Source organism: Centruroides vittatus, unplaced genomic scaffold (genome assembly GCF_030686945.1).
Source record: "Centruroides vittatus isolate TY-2023 unplaced genomic scaffold, ASM3068694v2 contig_378, whole genome shotgun sequence".
NCBI classification, from domain to species: Eukaryota; Metazoa; Arthropoda; class Arachnida; order Scorpiones; family Buthidae; genus Centruroides; species Centruroides vittatus.
Genome location: NW_027122199.1, coordinates 101,796 through 120,982, shown reverse-complemented (window position 1 = coordinate 120,982; position 19,187 = coordinate 101,796). Strand labels below are relative to the sequence as shown.

The 19,187-nt window shown below is 27.8% G+C and overlaps 1 protein-coding gene across 2 annotated transcripts in view; it reads right to left on the bottom strand.

Moving 5' to 3' along the window:
• Nucleotides 1–19,187, bottom strand: part of Sfxn1-3 (Sideroflexin-1-3) — a 30,046-nt gene that overhangs the window by 845 nt on the left and 10,014 nt on the right. For both annotated transcript variants that reach the window (XM_067270803.1, XM_067270802.1), the window contains exons 2-10: nucleotides 17,061–17,232; nucleotides 16,335–16,505; nucleotides 10,718–10,816; nucleotides 10,519–10,594; nucleotides 6,385–6,470; nucleotides 6,177–6,304; nucleotides 4,887–4,936; nucleotides 4,743–4,792; nucleotides 80–127 (exon numbers count right to left, since the gene is read on the bottom strand). In XM_067270803.1, coding sequence (XP_067126904.1) covers nucleotides 80–127; nucleotides 4,743–4,792; nucleotides 4,887–4,936; nucleotides 6,177–6,304; nucleotides 6,385–6,470; nucleotides 10,519–10,594; nucleotides 10,718–10,816; nucleotides 16,335–16,505; nucleotides 17,061–17,218 — 866 coding nt within the window. In that variant the 5' untranslated portion in view covers nucleotides 17,219–17,232. The remainder of the gene's footprint in view (nucleotides 1–79; nucleotides 128–4,742; nucleotides 4,793–4,886; nucleotides 4,937–6,176; nucleotides 6,305–6,384; nucleotides 6,471–10,518; nucleotides 10,595–10,717; nucleotides 10,817–16,334; nucleotides 16,506–17,060; nucleotides 17,233–19,187) is intronic.

The window sequence follows — 19,187 nt, the reverse complement described above, 5'->3', positions numbered from 1 at the left end:
TATTAATATTTATTCATAAATAAACAATATGAAAATGTTTGAAAGTATTAATTTATTAAAATAATTACAAAAAACATACCTTCTTTGAGGAAAAAGTGCACAGCATAAAGGTGTGGCAAAAACAAGACTGCAATAAAAATTATATTGTTATGAATTAAATTGAATAATTATACAATTTTCCAGATGAAAAGCATATCAGACACACTTTATGATTTTCTGAAAGGATATAATACCATACAAACAGAAAAAAAATTGTGATATGTATGGGGAAGATGCTCCTAAACTTCAAATGTGTCAAATGTGATCTAAAAAGTTCCGTTCAGCAAATTTTGAAATAAACGGATACAAAATGTATGGAGTGCCCAAAAGCTGTCAAAGAAAAATTTCAGAAAGAAATTGTTAAAAATTAAATGAACAACACACAACCAAAAAAGCATTGAAAACACACAAGCTTAATGCAAGAGTAAGACCGAGAGACAACTTGGGGACAGAGTAGATTAGCATTTATGCTTTGAGTGCATTTTTCCATTGAAAAGAGAACTTTTGTCAAATTTATCAAACTGAAACGTTTGAAATTAGTGTCATTTGAAGTATAAGTTATCACTGTATTATATATTACTAGAAGTTTTTAATTGCATAATCTAGATTTGTCAGTCAAAGATAACTATTGGATCTCTTATTCATGAATAAATTTGGAAGGATGAAACAGAGTGGCATCATGTTAAGGTAGCTCCAAATATTTGGTATTTGCCAATTGCTGAACAATTGTTCATTTGATTCCTTTGATTTGGCACAACACCCACAAAGAATAGGGAATGACAAATACTGAATAGTCACAATTAAATCATCCACACTACTCAGTACTGACCAAATGTTTGCTCAGCATTCGTGAATACTGAATGTGTGGAGCTGCCTTGATATCCAGAGCATATCACATATTAGTCATGAATAAAATTAGTATTCTTTAGGGTTTTTTTTTACTCTTTCTACCCTGTGGGCACTAAGAGAATCTTTTTCAAGCTCATGTTGGGTTCAGCCAGGTTCACAAGAGGTGGCCAAACAATGAAGTATGAGATCATACGAGAACATATCTGAGACACATCGCCCCAAATATTCCTAAATTTGATTCCAAGTCCCAGAGCAGTAGGCTAATGCTAACTGCCTCTGACCAAATTCTTTTGGTGTATGAAAATAGTCAAAAAGTATATTTAAAATATACAATACATAAATAAACTATGAAGTTTTGATGAGAAAATATTAAATAAATATTGAATTATTATCCTATGACAGTATTAAGTTATGTCAAGGATATCCTGTTTATGTGTGATTCTGATAAATAAAAATAGTTGTAACTAAATATAGGATAAGAAAGATAAGGATGAAATGAAGCAATGAAGTTAAACTACTAGCTGATATAACATTAATAAAAAAGAAACTTCACTTATAACTTAATATTATGACTTAAAATACTATATTTACCCGATCGTTTTCAACGGTCATCTTCAGTTACAACTCAAATTAAAAAAAGAACGATAAAATAGAATTAAATACGAAAATAATAAAATGCGCATGCGCAACTATAAATATATCGCGTATGATGCCTAATATACAGAATAAATGAATAAAATTATGTAAGCAAAAATACGTGGCCGCATCTCTTGTATGTTGTTATTGTTTATCTTTATAAAACGATTTCCATGCGGTTGATAAAGAATCCGCGTCTCTATGATTGATACATCCCGTTTTTTCTTGGGCTTTATATATTTCTAGCTTTTCTAGATGTTTGATTGTATGTCTATTGTTTGTCGGCTTGATGACGGAAGCTTGGTCCCACAATACCTCAATATCTTGTTGCTTGGCGTATTAAGCTAGAAGGATACCTGTTATGTGTGATTCTGATAAATAAAAATAGTTGTAACTAAATATAGGATAAGAAAGATAAGGATGAAATGAAGCAATGAAGTTAAACTACTAGCTGATATAACATTAATAAAAAAGAAACTTCACTTATAACTTAATATTATGACTTAAAATTTACTATATTTACCCAAACACACACAAATAATCCATTTATTTACAACTTGACTATCTATATAATTAAAAGTGAATAAACTCTCTTAATTAATGCACTTTCTATTGATCAAATATAGCAAACGAGTAAACCTCTTGGCTTCTAGACGTGCAGAAAATTAAGTGAATATATTTCACATTGATAAAATTATTAATGATTTTAGTGATTTTTGATTGGTCACATAACCAGTAGTACTGTTACATAGTCTATTATTAGAAACTTTTATGTTATATGATAATTTTTCTCTGTAATTAATTAAATTAACATGTATATTTTATTAACGATATAAAACTTCAAATATATTTTAAATGTTTACATTTTGTAATATGACTATATGTATTATCATGTGTTTCACTTAGACATTATTATTCATAGACAAGATTTTTAAAATGTCAAATTTATTATATGCTTTACTTTATTCATTAAAGTTTCACTATTGTGTAAAGCATTGGAAGTCTGAAGTGTCTACTAGTGCATGCGGTGGTAATTGTTGTGGCAACATGGCAATCCACATGGTTTTATGCTTTATTAAATATCTATTTTAAATTCATGATTAATAACTTATTACTTTCTTTGCTTTCAATACATTATCATCATGTTCATGTAAAGAGATTTGTTAAAACAATTAAAAAATGTATGACTTAAAGGTTTATAAATTATAATTTAATAACATTACTGTATTGTTATTAATAATTTACGTGTTTTATGACATGCTGATTCTTGTAACATTAAACAACTGATAACAAGAGATATTACTTATATAAAATATTAAATTTTAGGTAATAATTGCCACTGAATACAAGGAAAAGTTTATTTAATAGGATATAAAAAATATTCAGTAGAAAACAATACATGAATCAGCAAATTACATAATCTAAAAATTAAAAAAGGAAGATAATGTTTAGTAATTACCTAAGAAATTAATTGAAAAGCACAAAAAACGATTATAAGATATTTGCTATTAAATAAAAATAAGTTATATTTGAAACATTATAATTTTCATATATATATATTTAAAAAAAACAGTTCTTTTTAGTTGTAAGAGAAATCTTGTAAGTGAAATTTTAAAATATGAAAACGAATCTGTAAAAAGAAAAAATAAAAAAAAACTGATGGAAAATTTAAAAGTTAGAGACATTTGTCTAATTTTATAAAACCAATCACAATTTTCATGAAAAGTTTATTCAAATATGTTGGGCCTGTCCCTCATCATACAGCCACCTCCATTGTGGGCATGGCTAAAAACCCATGACAGGTATAGAAAAAAGATCTTGTAGTATTCTCAGGACAGAGTAATAAAAGAAAAAAAACCTTACACTTAAATATACAAGTAGATAAAAATGTATAACTAAATTTCCCTCTTGTGTGTTTTTTTTATTTTGTTCGTTCTTTTAACAATTGTAAATTTTTCAATATGCGAACAGACTTAATTTACTTAATATATAAAGAAATATACATTTTCATAACTTATTCCTTTTCTCAATTATTTCTGCATAAAATCAACCATCTAAATGCATAGAAATAAACAAACTGAAAATCAATTAATTGGCACAAAAAAAGACATAAGTACTAAAATAATTGTAACCGATCAATAATCTACATATCTTGATGGTATAAAAACTGAACTACAGTAGAGCATCGATTATCCGACTTAATTGGGGACTGGAGTTGGTCGGATAACCGAAAAGTATGAAAATATACATTATTAGTATAGTGTATTAGGCCTGGTTTAAATACTAGCCTCCCTTTCATGATCGAGCCAGTGCTGCTAGCTAAAACATGCAGAAATTTAACAAAAATAATATTAAAGTAGCCAAGACATAACCAAATATTGTAGCGCCACATCACTAGCGGACATTTGAATTTGCCGACTAGAACGCGGTCGGTTAATCGGGGTTCAAATAAATGATGCTCTACTGTATTTCCAAATCAAACAACAAAGTAATCTGCTCAATTATTATGAAATAAATACCAATTATAAAAAAAAATAATCAGTTTTAAATTTAAAACTTTTTGAAAATTCTGATCTGTAATTAGTGTAATTATAACAATTATTAATTTTAAGGATTTATAAGTATAAGAACCACAGATAAGCAACAGATAAGATATTATAAGAACAAAAATTTACTAACATGTGATAAAGAACCTGAATGTTCATGAACAAAATTGGCTCTCATTTTGCTGCAAAAGTTTATTTCAATACTATCATCTGTTGTTAAGCCTATCTATCACTTTGGGGACCTGATACTGAATCAAAAAACCCCAGGAATTTTTCAGGGGTTCCATCTAAATAAGTCAGACCCCATCCCTAGCCACACAATCGTCTGATAATGAGCTTGCTAAAAAAGCCCTCTAAGTGCCTACAGCACAAAAATAGATTTAAAAAAACCATCTGTTGGACATGATAAAGTTTGTTACAATATTAAAGTAATAATTTATCAAAAAAAAAATTATATTAAATCCTAGAACAACAAATTTGAGAACTTTCGATTTATTTATTTCACCTATCAGAAGTTCAATATGTAAATAAAACTCAGTATTTTCATATTATTTTCTAAATAATATTGAATATTTTTATTATATTACATCACAGGTATTAAATAATTAAAAGTTACATTTTCATGTAAATTAAAAAATAATAAATAAGAAAAAATACATAAAATTAACTCACAAGAATCCACATAAGCCAACTTGAAGTGGAGCATTAATCCAGGGAAATTTCTGTTGAAATTATATTAAAAAGCAATTAAATCTTTGTTATTGAATATTTAGTATTTCAATTGAAACAACGGTGAATTTAATAAATATTTTTTACCTTAAGAACTCCTCTTTTCTCTAATGCATTCATTATTAATGGTGGAATAACTGAAAATCATTCATAAAAATAACACATTAAAATAATATCTAAAATTTATATACATTTATCTGTGATTTATGTCACTGAGATAAATAAAGAAATTCTGTATAATGAAACAAACATAAATTTGTATTATGTACCGTACTTATTGTTATTTACATATTACAGAATATTTTAAATTTGATAACTGTAAAATTCAGTCAATTAATATATATCTTTTCTACCGCTTAAACTTAGTTCTATTAATTATTATTTTTCTGAGTTATTAAATAAATACCCAAGTAGGAACAACTTAAAGTCAACACCTGATATTTTAGATATTCAGCAAGAAACATTTTAATGCAAAGTGTTTCTTGCTGAATATGTAAGGTATGTGCTGATTTGAATTTTATAATTCTATTTATCAGGAAATTTTAATAACATGTTAATTAATAAAGCGAAACAACAAACGTATTACATTGGGCTGCTTTTCCACAATTACATTTAATTAATTACTAAATAATTTTTCACTAGAAAGAGGCATTAGGTGCCATCTCTTACTAAATTTAATAATTATAATTAAATTAATATTTCTTAAATAATTTAGAATATTGGAAGAAAAGAAACGGCCCAGAGTGGGACTCTAATCCGCAACTCCCGCTTACCATGCAAATTCATTGCCAGTTAGATACAATGCTGGCTAAGGACGCCTTCAGCGCCCTCATCCTATAAATGCCTACTCACGACACTCAGCCAGCTAGTGCTCAACTCCAGCATGGTATATACATAGATACACCTAAGAAACATTTGAAAAAGTAGCCTGATATAATCCGCTGCTTGTTTGGCTTTATAAATTTATCAGGTTTTGTGAAGTTTCTTCATGTATAAATATGTTAATATATGAAAAATATTTAAGTAAGTAGGTGTTTAAGAATATTTTACAATAATTTGAAAAAAAATTAATTTTTAATTAAATTAAATTAAAAATTAATTAATAAAAAAATTGCCAAAGTAAATTCCTATTTGTGAGCTATACCATGCATGATTGTTTGTAACTTTAAGATTCGCAGTAAAACTGATATTTTCTTTATAAAATACTGAAGATTTATATTTTTAAAACAATGTAACTATTTTATAAAAAACCTAAATAAAATATTCTGCAAGTAAATACCTTAAATACAAAACAGTTTATCTATATTTGCAGAATATTACAGCTTATATTATTAATTAATATAAGTATAGGAATATACAAATATAAAAAGTTCTTACGCATTCCAGGCATAGCCATTCCAATTCTAGAGAATACAACTTGAGTGATAGCCCATTTTGCAGCAACTTTACTGTCCCCTAATCGATTTCCATTTTGATCTACTACTGGAATACCCATACGAATTTCTCTATTCAAAACAATTTCATTTTGTAAATATAGCATAACAGTAATTTTCTGTAAATAGTTATAGTTTAGTTAAAACTTTACCGTAATCTCATCATTGGAATGTTAACACAGTTAGCAGCAGCAACAGCACAAAAAGGAACAAATCTTCCAATTAAAGGTGGAGCTGTCTATAATAAAGTTTATATTAGAACTGTTCAATAATTAAAAAACAAGTACAAACAGTTAAAGTTTAAATTATTTTACTTACTTTATGATAAATTAAATAATATATATACGATAATGTTTTTACTGTTTTGGTTTAAAATATTTTAATAAATATATAAACTTAAATAATTTAAAACAGTTAACATGTCTGAAAGCAAAGATCTCAATGTGTGCAAGCTATTGTGTCATATGTAAATATTTATTCTTCAAATGCTTGCTGTAATATTGATAAAAGATCATAGGAACAAACCACACATTCATATTTGTGTGTTGCATCCACATGTGTCATATTTATTCTCTTGTTTCAATATTCCCAGTATTATGTCTTAACGTAACATTAAAACAATTGACAGAATGGAAAAGAGCAAAAGTGACAAAATATTTGTGTAATCTGAAAACAAAACCAGAAATTTTGGATCTTATCAAATATTAAATTTATCTAATACAATTTCATATAATCTTGTTCATCTTATAATATAATCAAGATGGGTTGATAATGATAATAAGAACAGAGCCCAAAAGATTAAGAGTTTAAAGTTGGTACACAGTATGCCAGGAAAATGTACACTAAGAAGGGATTTTTTGAAATTCCCCCTGCGGGAGAGAGTTAAGGCTTACTTTGAAGAACTTGGGATCCACTGTACAGGTACTCCTCACTTTACGACCTATCTGCTTAACGACCACTCGCACTTATGACCAATCGAGTTTCAACCTACAATTCGAGGAATCCCCTTCCTCAGCTTGAGTGTTGATCAGTGGCGAATGGTGACATGCGCACTAAGCGTTCTATAATTGGCTTGTGCGTACTATAATAGTCTTTTTATAAATAAATTTGAAGTTTGTTGCATAAATTGTATAATTTTACAACGATCCTATATTCCCGGCACAAGCTCCTCACTTATCGACCAATTCGCTTAACAATGTAGTCGTCGGAACGGAACTCTGTCTTAAAGTGAGGAGCACCTGTACTATTTTAGATGTGGATTTTTGCATTTTTGACTACATTTTAGTAGGGTATGCCATGAGAATGCACACTAAGAAAGGATTTTTGGAAATTCCACCCTCTGGAGGGAAGAGGAGGAGGAGGAGAGTTAGTTTTAGTCAGTATAAAGTGTAAATAATAAAGAAGAAAAGTAAATAGTGGCACATATAGTACACATTTTGACAATTAATAAATATTTTAATCATTTCCACTTTTCGGGTAACTCAAATATAATAAATCCTAAATAAACAAATTCGAACGAATATTTGAATTTGTTCCAAATCCAAAATATTTGAAATATAATGTTCCAAACAAGTTTTTTTAGATTTTAAAATTTAAAATAATCATTTTATTCAAGTAAGGTTAAAAATTTCTCATAAATTTGACCCTAATCTTATAATATAATCAAGATAGGTTGATGACGATAATATTAAATGCAGAGCCTAAATGGTTAGGAGTTAAAAATTGAAATTTGATACACAGTTAGAATAGGCCAGGAGAATGTACACTAAGAAGGGATTTTCCAAAATTCCCCCTGCGGGGGAGAGGGAGAGAGTTAAGGATTACTATGAACTCGGATTTTACTGTACTATTTTAGATAGTTTTTTGTGGAAAATCAAACATATTTTTAGACCCATCTAAAATTTCTCTAATTAGTCTCGGAATAGGGTGAACCTAATTCTTGCACCCAATAAAAACAGTAATCTAATAATCTTAATCTTTGCTATCATTACTTTTTGCCCAAGCAATGCCGGGCTCATCTTCTAATATTTTCATAATTGACAAACCAAGACAAGAAAAGATTTACAGAACTTCTTTAATTAAAAAAGATTCATTATAATCAGTAAAATAAAATATTCTAAGTTTTATTCCTGTAATTTTTATATAATAAAATTTGAACATAAATACATATACAGAAATCCAAAATCATCAAATAATCAAACAGTAGAGCTGAATTAATTCTGCTTACTGTGCGGATGTATTTTATATAGTAGACTCTTATTAATGTGGACCTCAATAATCTGGTCTCTCAATTATCCAGCATACCCTCCAGTGTGATTGCCTATGCATTTCCATTTCCATGAAAATGCTACTTGTGTTACACATGTTGTTTTCCTGTTTACTATGATTTCATTACTGTGTATAGTATTGCATTTTAGCATGCTAAATGTGAAATCGGACTTGAAAAAAAATTTTTTTCAACTGAAAATTTAATTAAAAATTTGCTATAATTTTTCCCACAATTGTTAAAATTGTAAAGAATATGATTTTATCCCTCTGTGGAGTCACTTCCCTTTCAAGATGAGAAATCGAATGTGTCACCAGGAACTTGGCGACAAGAAATTGTTATTGGACATAGGTGCTGCAACACTGCCAAAAAAGGGAAAGGAGGAAAAGGAGGAAAACTCCCAATAAAATTCAATTTCTGATGATGACAACAGGTCATCCACGAGAGAAATCCGTAGTTTGTCCTCACCGAGTTTCCCCTCTCTCAGATACCTCCAGGATCCTCTTCCATCTAGACCAGTGTTTCCCAACGTGGGGCCCACGCCCCACAGAGGGGCAATTTGATTGTTAAGGGGGGCAATTCGAAAATGGACTCATCTAGAGTTTAAGTTAACTGTATAGCTGCCTGTATGCCATATTTATTGTAAATATTGATTTAAGTTAGTTTTAATTTTATTTGTTCTTTGTTTCCCTTTCCTTCTAGAACTTCCCGTTATAACCCTTTTCCCTTGGGGTGGGATTAACAATTCTGGGAACCACTGAGAACAAATAGATGAACAAAGCCCTGAGGCCGGTGAAAGAGGAGAAAGGACATTCTTTGCCCAGACCTCGAGGTGGGCAGACATGAGTTGTGGTGTTCCAGGTCACGTTTGGCGATGACTGGAAAGTGCAAAAGGCTGATGAAAGGATTGGGTTTTATTGTGGTTACAATAAAACAGTGTGGCAATTAAGTGCAAGAAAAACTTCAACGAACACGACAATGAGAGACCTTCCAAAAGAGTTCAATGTATATGTTGGGGGGCATAAGAACTTTAGAAAGGCTTAGGTGGGGCATAGCACAAAAAAGGTTGGGAAACACTGATCTAGACTCTAGAGTGAACACCTTGAATAAGTGAACTCCTTTAAAGTAACTTCTTGGAAAAGAGAACTCCTTCCATCCAAGTGAACTCCATTTAAGTGAACTCCAACAGTCCTTTGATCTGTTCAGATCCCTTACCAGGTATCTATAGAACTTATATGTAAGCTCTTTCTCTCCAACTTAGAGCTTGTGAAGAAGTTTTAAGGTTTAAATATGAGATAATCATCTTTTTGTAGAACTAGCTTAATAAACAAAAATTGTTTATTAAGCTAGTTCTACAAAAAATTGTTTATTGTTTAATTTGTGTTTGGTGCACTTCCTCAATCTGTGCCATCCCTGGTATCAGATCTAAATGTCTACAACGCAACCGCTTGCGCTGAAAAAAAACGAACTTTGCGACTATCTAGGTTTGTGTCTACTTTGAAGACACAGTGGTGTCAGTCCTGAAGAAATTGTCATTGCTAATGCGGTGTTGACCCTTTGGTCTTGTGGTGCCGAAGCATAGGGGACATTTCGCACATTGTCATGCTGTATTATTTGTCCATTTTCCTGCAAAAAGAATCAGTACCAAAGGATGGAGAGACATTGTCTATACATTTTCAGTAATCAAGTACTCTTCTATGCAAGGAATGGCCAGATTAGCAATCATCTATTGTATTTAGTGAGTATAACATTATCTTATGTGCAATGCAAAACTCCTAAATATTTCAGAATTTAACTTAGTAGAGTATTATGTTCCCTAAAAATTGTGTCTACAATCTTTAGGGAACATAAACCTTTAGGAAACCTTAAAACATGAAAATCCCAAATGATTTTGCTCTAACGAAGCAGTGTTTTATATTTTATTGAATGTTGAAAAGAACAGTTATTTTGTTTATTGTTACATTATTCACTTTAGGTAATATAAAATAATTTAAATTTTATTCTTTATTATCTACTTTACCTTCACTAAACTATTTAATCCAAGAGCAGTGACCAAAGCACCTGAAGTAGCAAGAACATATGACACACCAAGTTGTCTAAAATATAAAGTTTATAAATGAATGTATATTAGTTTTAAAACATGACTTTAAACTTTGAATTAATATAAATGTAAAAAAATATATTAGTTATTTTTTCAAATTTAGTATTAAAATACTCACGACCCAGGAATGGGAGAGTCACCGCTACGATTAGTATAATTTACAATAGCATTAAACGACTGATTTATCCACTGCCAAAATACAACTTGAGGAGTTGTTCTGCAATAACATTATTAAATAAATCTCAAAATAAAAACTTAATGTAAGATAAACATAAGCAAGATTATAAGATTATCTATCTATAACAATTTACTTAATAATAAAAAAAACTTTCAGTTTAGTTAATTTAACATTACTCAAATAACATCAGGTAATTGATCACATTCCTGTAAAGATGCATTATTTTGTTTACAGCACCTTGCAGAACCAAAAAACTCTAGTTAATAATCATAGATGAAAGCACTACATTTTCAATCCTTTCTACAGATCTTTAGGCCAAAGTTTTGAATTGAAATACTTTTTGAATATTGTTGCATTGTTTAACACGTCCATAAATTTAAATTCAGCGAGAGGCATCAATATCACAAATATAATATATAATACACACAAAATGTCCATAAACCATAATAAAATTCTAAAAGCTTTTTCTTATAGAATATCTCTTGAAATAATTTTGCTTTAATCTCTCTGTTATAATTGCATTACGACTTCTATTATTTTTTTTTAGAAATTTTGAACTTCTCTGAATCTCTACATTATTAAATATTCCCATCCCAAAAGTAATATTTATATTTGTTAATAAAAAATTTATCTATGATTATCTTGTGTTAAAGATATCTTTCTTTTAAAGAAAAGTATCACAAACTTGTATTTTTTTAATAAAATGTAATAAAGCTTAATATTTTAATTTTGTTTGACATATAAATGTTTTAATTGTTTTTAATAAATATATAGATAGTACATACAATGTGCAAGGTGTAATTTTCTCTTAATATCTTAACAAAAAAGTAGGAGAATAAATTTGTTATCTTTGATTTCACATGTAAAGTAAAACTCAATCCATTATATTAACACACTAAAACAAAGGAAATTTTTCTAAACAAAAACCAAGACAGGAACATGAAATAAAAATAAGTTATTATTTGTTGATAGTAAAAAATGCAAGATTTCTAATTCTCGAATCATTTACAATAGTGTCAATCGAACAAAGAAGCTTTTAGATGAAATGTAAACATTGTTTACTTGTAAAGTTATTTTGGTAGTGTAGAACCACGTTGACCTTATTCTATGTTGTGTTGTCTTGAAGTTGATTAAGCAACGTAACACCTTTTTAAATCCTCTTTTATAGACCAATAAACAAACTTAGTTATCCATTTATATACAAGACACATTTTGAGCTTTACACTTCTCTTCGGTTGTCTTTAAATTACAAATTGATTTACAATGGCTTACAAAAGACTTTTGTTTTTAATCATAAAGATTGCAAAACACGTTTGCCCTGTTAAACTTCGATGGCATTTCTTAAAATTTTACATTAAATTGAAAAATCAAATTATAAGGATTTAGAATTTTTTCTGTCAAACCATCTCATGTCCAGCCAAGCTTTACTATACAAAATATAATTAAACTATTAAGATCTCTGAAAAATATCTTTAAAACTGTTCATTTAAATAACTCAGCAAAAGATTTCCCAATTTAAAAAAAAATTAATTCTTAAAACTTATCAAGATGCTGTGTTACATATTCCTATATTTTTAAACAGATATTCACTAGTAATATGACTGAGTAACTTGTTTGCAATTTTTTATCGATAACCTTCTAATGCTGCATCTTTTTTAATACTTTTTCCTAGATGATTGACCTAATTTAATACTATATTATTGTGTGTTATCTTTTCCTACAGTAATTATAGTTATTTATGACACTTAATTTTTATCAATTCTTTCCAGTTTTCATCTGTATTGAGACTAATGTTTTTATTTAATTTTTTTTTTTCATTACATATAATGTCTTCTTAAATTTCATGATCATTGTTTGTTTAATAATTGTATTATTGATGATAACAGAATAGAATTTTACAAATATCTATGTCAGAAATTTAACTGAATATCATTGTCATTTATAGTGGGATATAAAAAACAACCAAATTAATAAAAACCGAAAAAACTTTTGGTGGGCATGAACACACACACAGAATCCAAGGATGTATGTTCTATGTCCTGTGTAGTCAAAGAAAGTAAAATTCCTCATTTTATGATAGAACTACTATTTACTGACTATGAAATATTCAACGTATTTCAAGTTTCGGTTGAAAATCAAAAAAATGGTAATTTCACAAACACTCAGTTTTTGGATGCATCATCATACATGAAAATTACTTGTTTTTTTTTTATAATATCTGCCAATTTCCTTGCTCCAAAAATGATTCATCATCGTGACCTAAAACCACAATTTTCTTGAATAAAACACAAAAATAAAACCCAGGACTTTACAGGGGATACCCTAAAATCTCATCAAAATCTGTGAAAAACATTTCTGAGCTTCTCCTTATTAGACTTCTCTCATAATCACCAACAGATAATCCAATATCTTTGTCGGGTATAACCCCATAGGCTTCGGACCACCCGATATCTTTGTGTAAATATCCGTGTAATTCATTTCAAAGATTTTTGATTCCTGCAACACTATTTTCAAATGCTTAAAAACAGAAATATATTTAAGTACTTTTTTTCTGAAACCTGAAAATGCATTCAAGTTTATTAGACAGAAAAATCAAATATCTTTTAGCTAACTACAAGTTTGTTTATCAATATTCTAGTCTTACAAACATCAATTTTAGATTTTTTTTATTTTCTTATAAAAGAATAAATTAATATTAACTTCATTCTTTTCAGTAAAGTAAATATTTACCTTATTAAGATGTAATTGACTTCCTTTACTTTATATAAATAAACTAGCATGTAAGCCCAGCATTGCCTGGGCAAAAAATAACAACAACGATTAAGACTATTAGATTATTTTGAACTTCTAACCCTTCTACTATATTATATTGCAGTATTTGATTTATATAACTACAAAAGTTATCTTACGTAAGGATTTATCACACCAAGTGCCCCAATCTAACACATTTTAAAAATTCTTTAAATTGTGTACAGTAGAGAAGTAAAGGCACATATGCTTCGCTTCTCCAACATTTTAATTAGTTATTTTTTCTACTTAACAGTTATATATTTTTTATAATTGCCCAAAATTGCTCCTTGTGATGCCAAAAACTTTATGAAAAATATTAATACTGTATATTGGAATTATTATGTTTTACTTGAAATATTACAATAAGTATTTGTGGCAAATTACAGATTGTCTTATTCAGGCATAGAATAATGGAATCTTAACGAAACCTTACAATTTAACATATATGTTAATATGTTCCAAAAGGCAAATTAATGCACATTTTAAACACTAACATATATTTTAAATTGTTGCAATAATGATATAGCACGTCTAATTCGCGCTATATCATTGTAGCAGTAATTAAGTAAATATAAAATATTTTTTTAAAATTATATCCATTTTAAGAATTATATTTAGTTTATTAGTTTCTTTAATTTTTTTGCCAATAGATGGTGATATGTGTAAACCCAGCAAATTAAATGTACACAGAAATTAACTGAGATATAGAAATTCAATCAATATTTTGGAGTGATATTTATGACATTATTTAAGTTAGAAGTATGTTGATGTAAATACAGAGTTTTGTAGCAATTGTTCAAATGGCCTAGGTGTGCATGAATAGGAAACAAACATCCTCAGTTATATATATATATATATATATATATATATATATATATATATGCCATTTCTTGTTTATAATAAATTCCACTTTGATATTGTAGTTAATTTCTATATATAATTTAAATATTTCTTAATTTTTAGTTTTTTCATTTAAAATATTGCAATATATATTAATATATACACACACACATATAAATTATTATAATTGTAAATATATTCTATTGTAATCAAGAATAATATTCTAAAATCGTTGTATAATACTTATAATACTTCCTGATTTAAAATTCTATATGATTATTATTTTCATAATAAAATCATGTATAATAAAACAAAGTAACTCTGTCATAACATTATGATAAAATAAAATGAAATTGATGAAATGAATTAGTTAATTTTAAAATAAAATTACATTCAAAATTAACGAATTTATTTAAACACAAATTTTGATTTTATTATTAAATAGGTACACTGTATATTGAAGTCATTGCTATATCTATCTAATAAAGATATTGCAAATTAGTATTGTAGAATACTGAATAATATATGATGAATTGTGATAAATTAAGAAAATAATAATAACAACAGATTAATAAATATATTAAGGTATAATTAAGAACATACACTTTTTGTACAGTTTTCATATTTAATTATGCATATAAAAGTACAAACTATATTATTATATTATACAAATCAAATGAATTCTGTATTTTTTGAAAAACCTCTCACTTTTGTCTGCTTCTGTTATTTTCAGTCTTTTGCAAAAAAGTGGGAATGAACTCCTTGTAGCATTTTAGTTCTTCACAACTAAAATGCTGCAAGGAGCTCACTCCAGCTTGATTTTAGCCAATTGGTGAGGTTGGAAAGCATCTCTGCAGCATCTTAATGAGTTGCTATTGTTGTGGATTGCATAGTTTCATATTCTTAATTATCATTTACAATTTTATCCTCTTCTAGAACACTGTCAACTAATTTTTCATCACTAAGAAGCTCGTATTCATTGCTGTATTAATCTATTTCCGTCCATTTGTTTATCACATTTTCTTTAATATTTTCATAACCCCAGGAATTTGCATTTTAAATCATGAATCAAATGTAAAATCTCCTACTCATCACTGACAGCAGTTTCATTAAGCAATAGTTTATTCTAACATCTCTGTAAAGTCATAGAGGGTATGTTATATATATATATATATATACACATGAGGGCTTACCACACCAGTGTGGTAAGTCCTCATGTATAAGGTCTAATAGCAATAGATTATTCAATAGGAAATATTGATATCTTTAATATTGAATTTTTTCCAAAACTGTTGATCAACATCAGTTTGTTAAAACTTTTTGATAAATGCCTGTCTACATCATCATTTAAACCTTTGATTACCCTTTGATTCATGTGTTAAATCAAGGATGTTGTATTTGTTGGAAGAAAAACACATGTTATCTTACTGTCTTCTTCAATTCATTTTGTGAAGGAGTTGAGTTGGAATATTGTTCATTAATAGTAAAACTTCTATCAAATTTAATTCTTTGAGATTTTTTCTGTTGTGAAATCACTCACTGAATATTATTTTGTCCATTCATGAACTTTTCTGATCACAATATTATACAGGCAACAACAAAATAATTGAATGTAATTAAAGAACAAAATATTTTCTTTTAGATTTAATTATTTCATTGCTATTTTTAATATTTCTCAAAAATATTTGTTTGCTTGAAAGCAAATAAAAATTAATTACTGCTATATTTCTCATGTTATTTATACTGTACAGTACATTTTGTAATATTTTACTTCAAAAGAATATTCTTTAATGAAAATGTTAATATTAAATTTAGTGTAAGAAATAAAATAGTATAATAAAAGTAATACTTTCACTAAACTAGTTTTTATGAAAACTTTAATAATGTAATTGTCTTATTTAACCTATAAAAAATTTAATTTACTCACTTATAAAATGCTAACATACATCCAGTTATTGACATATTCATTGGAACTTGAGCAGACATACGACCAATAAGAATCATTTTTTCTCCTGTATCAGGATGAAATGCAGAATCATATATATGTTTTGCTTTCCATAACTCATCCTCTGTTAATCCAGGTATAGTTTCACCTTTTCTAAAAAATTATAATGTTAAAATATTTTTTCAAATGGAACAAGATCTTTATGAACTACATTTCATATATATATATAATTATTAATATCAAATAATACAAGGTATCTGAAAAGTTATTGTGCAGTGAGAAATTTGTAATGACATTAAAGTTATATGTATAGTATTGCATATGAGACCTGAGACCTCATTCCTCTGGATTTTTATCTCTTGGGTGCACGAGAACAATATGCACACTCTGGAAGAGCTGAAGATGGCAATAATCCAACACATTAAACAGATTATTCTAACCACCCTCCAATATGCTTGACAAAATGCAGCATTGTGAGCAGACATTTCTTCAAGCCTCTGAGGGACATTTCAGCATTTGCTATAGTAGAAGAAACTTCAAAATTGTATGTAAAACATCACTTTTATTAAAACCTTATTTAAACCTTTTCCATCACACAGTTACTTTTTAAATACGCTGTATTAAAATAATGACATTTATTTATGAAAATATATGTGGAAAATTTACCAAGTAATTAATTTTGATAATTTTTATAAATGGAGTATTTACCTAAATCTTGTAACTACATCTTTTGCTCTGTCTAATTCTGCACCAGTGCGAAGTAAATTCAATGGATTGGTAGTGGTGAAAAAATGTCTAGCACGACCCCAATACGTGCTTTGATCCCAACGGGGTTCGTCGATGTTAATATTCTCAAGAGACTTCATTGAATCTTGATTATCTTTAAATATATAAAATATTTATTATTAAGAAGTTACATATTTAGTATAGAACTTCAATAACAGAAACTATAATCACATAATTCATATTTTTAATATAACTGAATATTTATTTATTAATTTATGGAACAATTTATAAATTTAAATAAATTTAAAACAAAAGCATGTTTACAATGCAAAATTCATATCAGAGAACATATTTTATTTCTACTTTTTCATGAAATGCAGCATCCAAAAAAGTATCCATGGATTAATGAATTTTCTCAGTGCTTCGGAATGAAATTCCAAATGCAATGTATCAATCATTTGTTGAAATAATTCACAAAACAAATTCAAATTAATTTCTAATTAGTCATTCAACTATTTCATAATCGATCCTTGCTTTAAAGAAATTCAAAATGCTGATTAGTTTTATGTACTATATTTTTAAAGTAATCATGAAATAATAGAAATAATCTTGGTAATTTATGAAAAATGGTCTGATAAAGTTATTAAAATATTTGTAAAAATTTATAAAGTTTTTAAGACCATGCAGATGACAAGTAGAAGACAATTTTTAGTTAAAACTTTTTAAGACAAGTTTTAACTAAAAATTTTTTTCTGTTTAAGAATTAATATTACAAATCATTTTTGACTGATGTAAAATGAAATTTTTATAGAAATTAATAATTAAACTTCCTTCCTTTAATATCAATTTCCTTTATAAACTCTATTTTATTTAAATGATTATATCAAAAAACAAATCTTGACTACAATTTGTATTTAAAATTTTATTCACAATTTTTATTTTTTAATCAGAAAATAATTCTGATTGAATGAAAGCTAGAAAAAGGTATTTAAAAGAAAAAAAATGTCAGTTCCATACTTGAATACAGTAAATTTAAATTTATATTCGAATATAACAAATTACATACTTTTAAATGAAAATTAAAAACATTCTTTCTATTTACTTTAACTGCAATTAATTAGAAATATTTTTGTTTCATACTTTATCTCTTGACTTCCATTATTATAAGCGAAGTTCCATGTTTATTTAACTTATTAATCAGAAAGTTATTTCAAATATGAATGTCAGTAAATTAATATTTTATGACTTATTTTTAAATTAATAAATATTTTGACATTTTAAAGCATAAAACAAAAACCTATAAAGATACTTTTACTAATATAAACATCCATAAACCCAATTTTTAGATTAATGCCAAATGATCAATGGGATGATTTTCACACCAAATACTGTATAATCTCAGTGTTTTCTCCAGTTTGTTATAACTCCAAATGATTGTTGGATTACAACAGACTGTATTAATGATACTAATTAAATATCAAATAATTTGGCCTAGAGATAAGACTTGCTTCACATTTAATTAGTAATTAGTAGCATTGATATAATCTGATGTAATGTGGCAATTGTTTGGTATTTTTACTTTCTCAAAAGAACAAATGCTAGTTTCTGCTGAAAAAGTTATCTATCAACAAAAATAACATTTGAACTGTTCTTCCATCATAATGATAGTAAGCATGTATAAGATGTTTTAAAAATTGAAAGTATTACTAATATAAATATAATTTCTATGAACCATATTCACATTAACAATTTTCCTTTTAAATTATAATTTCTAAATGCAGCCAATAACAATTCTTCAGTATTCAGAGTAGTGTTGCCACCTCTACAAAATCGCAGACCCGGATGGCAGGTCAGGTTTGTTCGAACAGAAGTTCCTGACGCATGCACAATGTTATTTTACAATGCAAAGAATAACGTGCAGGCTGGTTCTAAATCAGTTACAGTTAAGGACTAGGGACTTGCGTAGGAGTAACATACAAGCAAAAGAAAAAAAGAAAAAATAAAGGTCGAGAGGCAGGTTGCGCGTCACATGTCAGCATAAACAGAGTAACATGGCGGAATGGCAGATGAGTTTCAGTGAGTATGAGGTTTCTCGTTGTTCAAATGGTG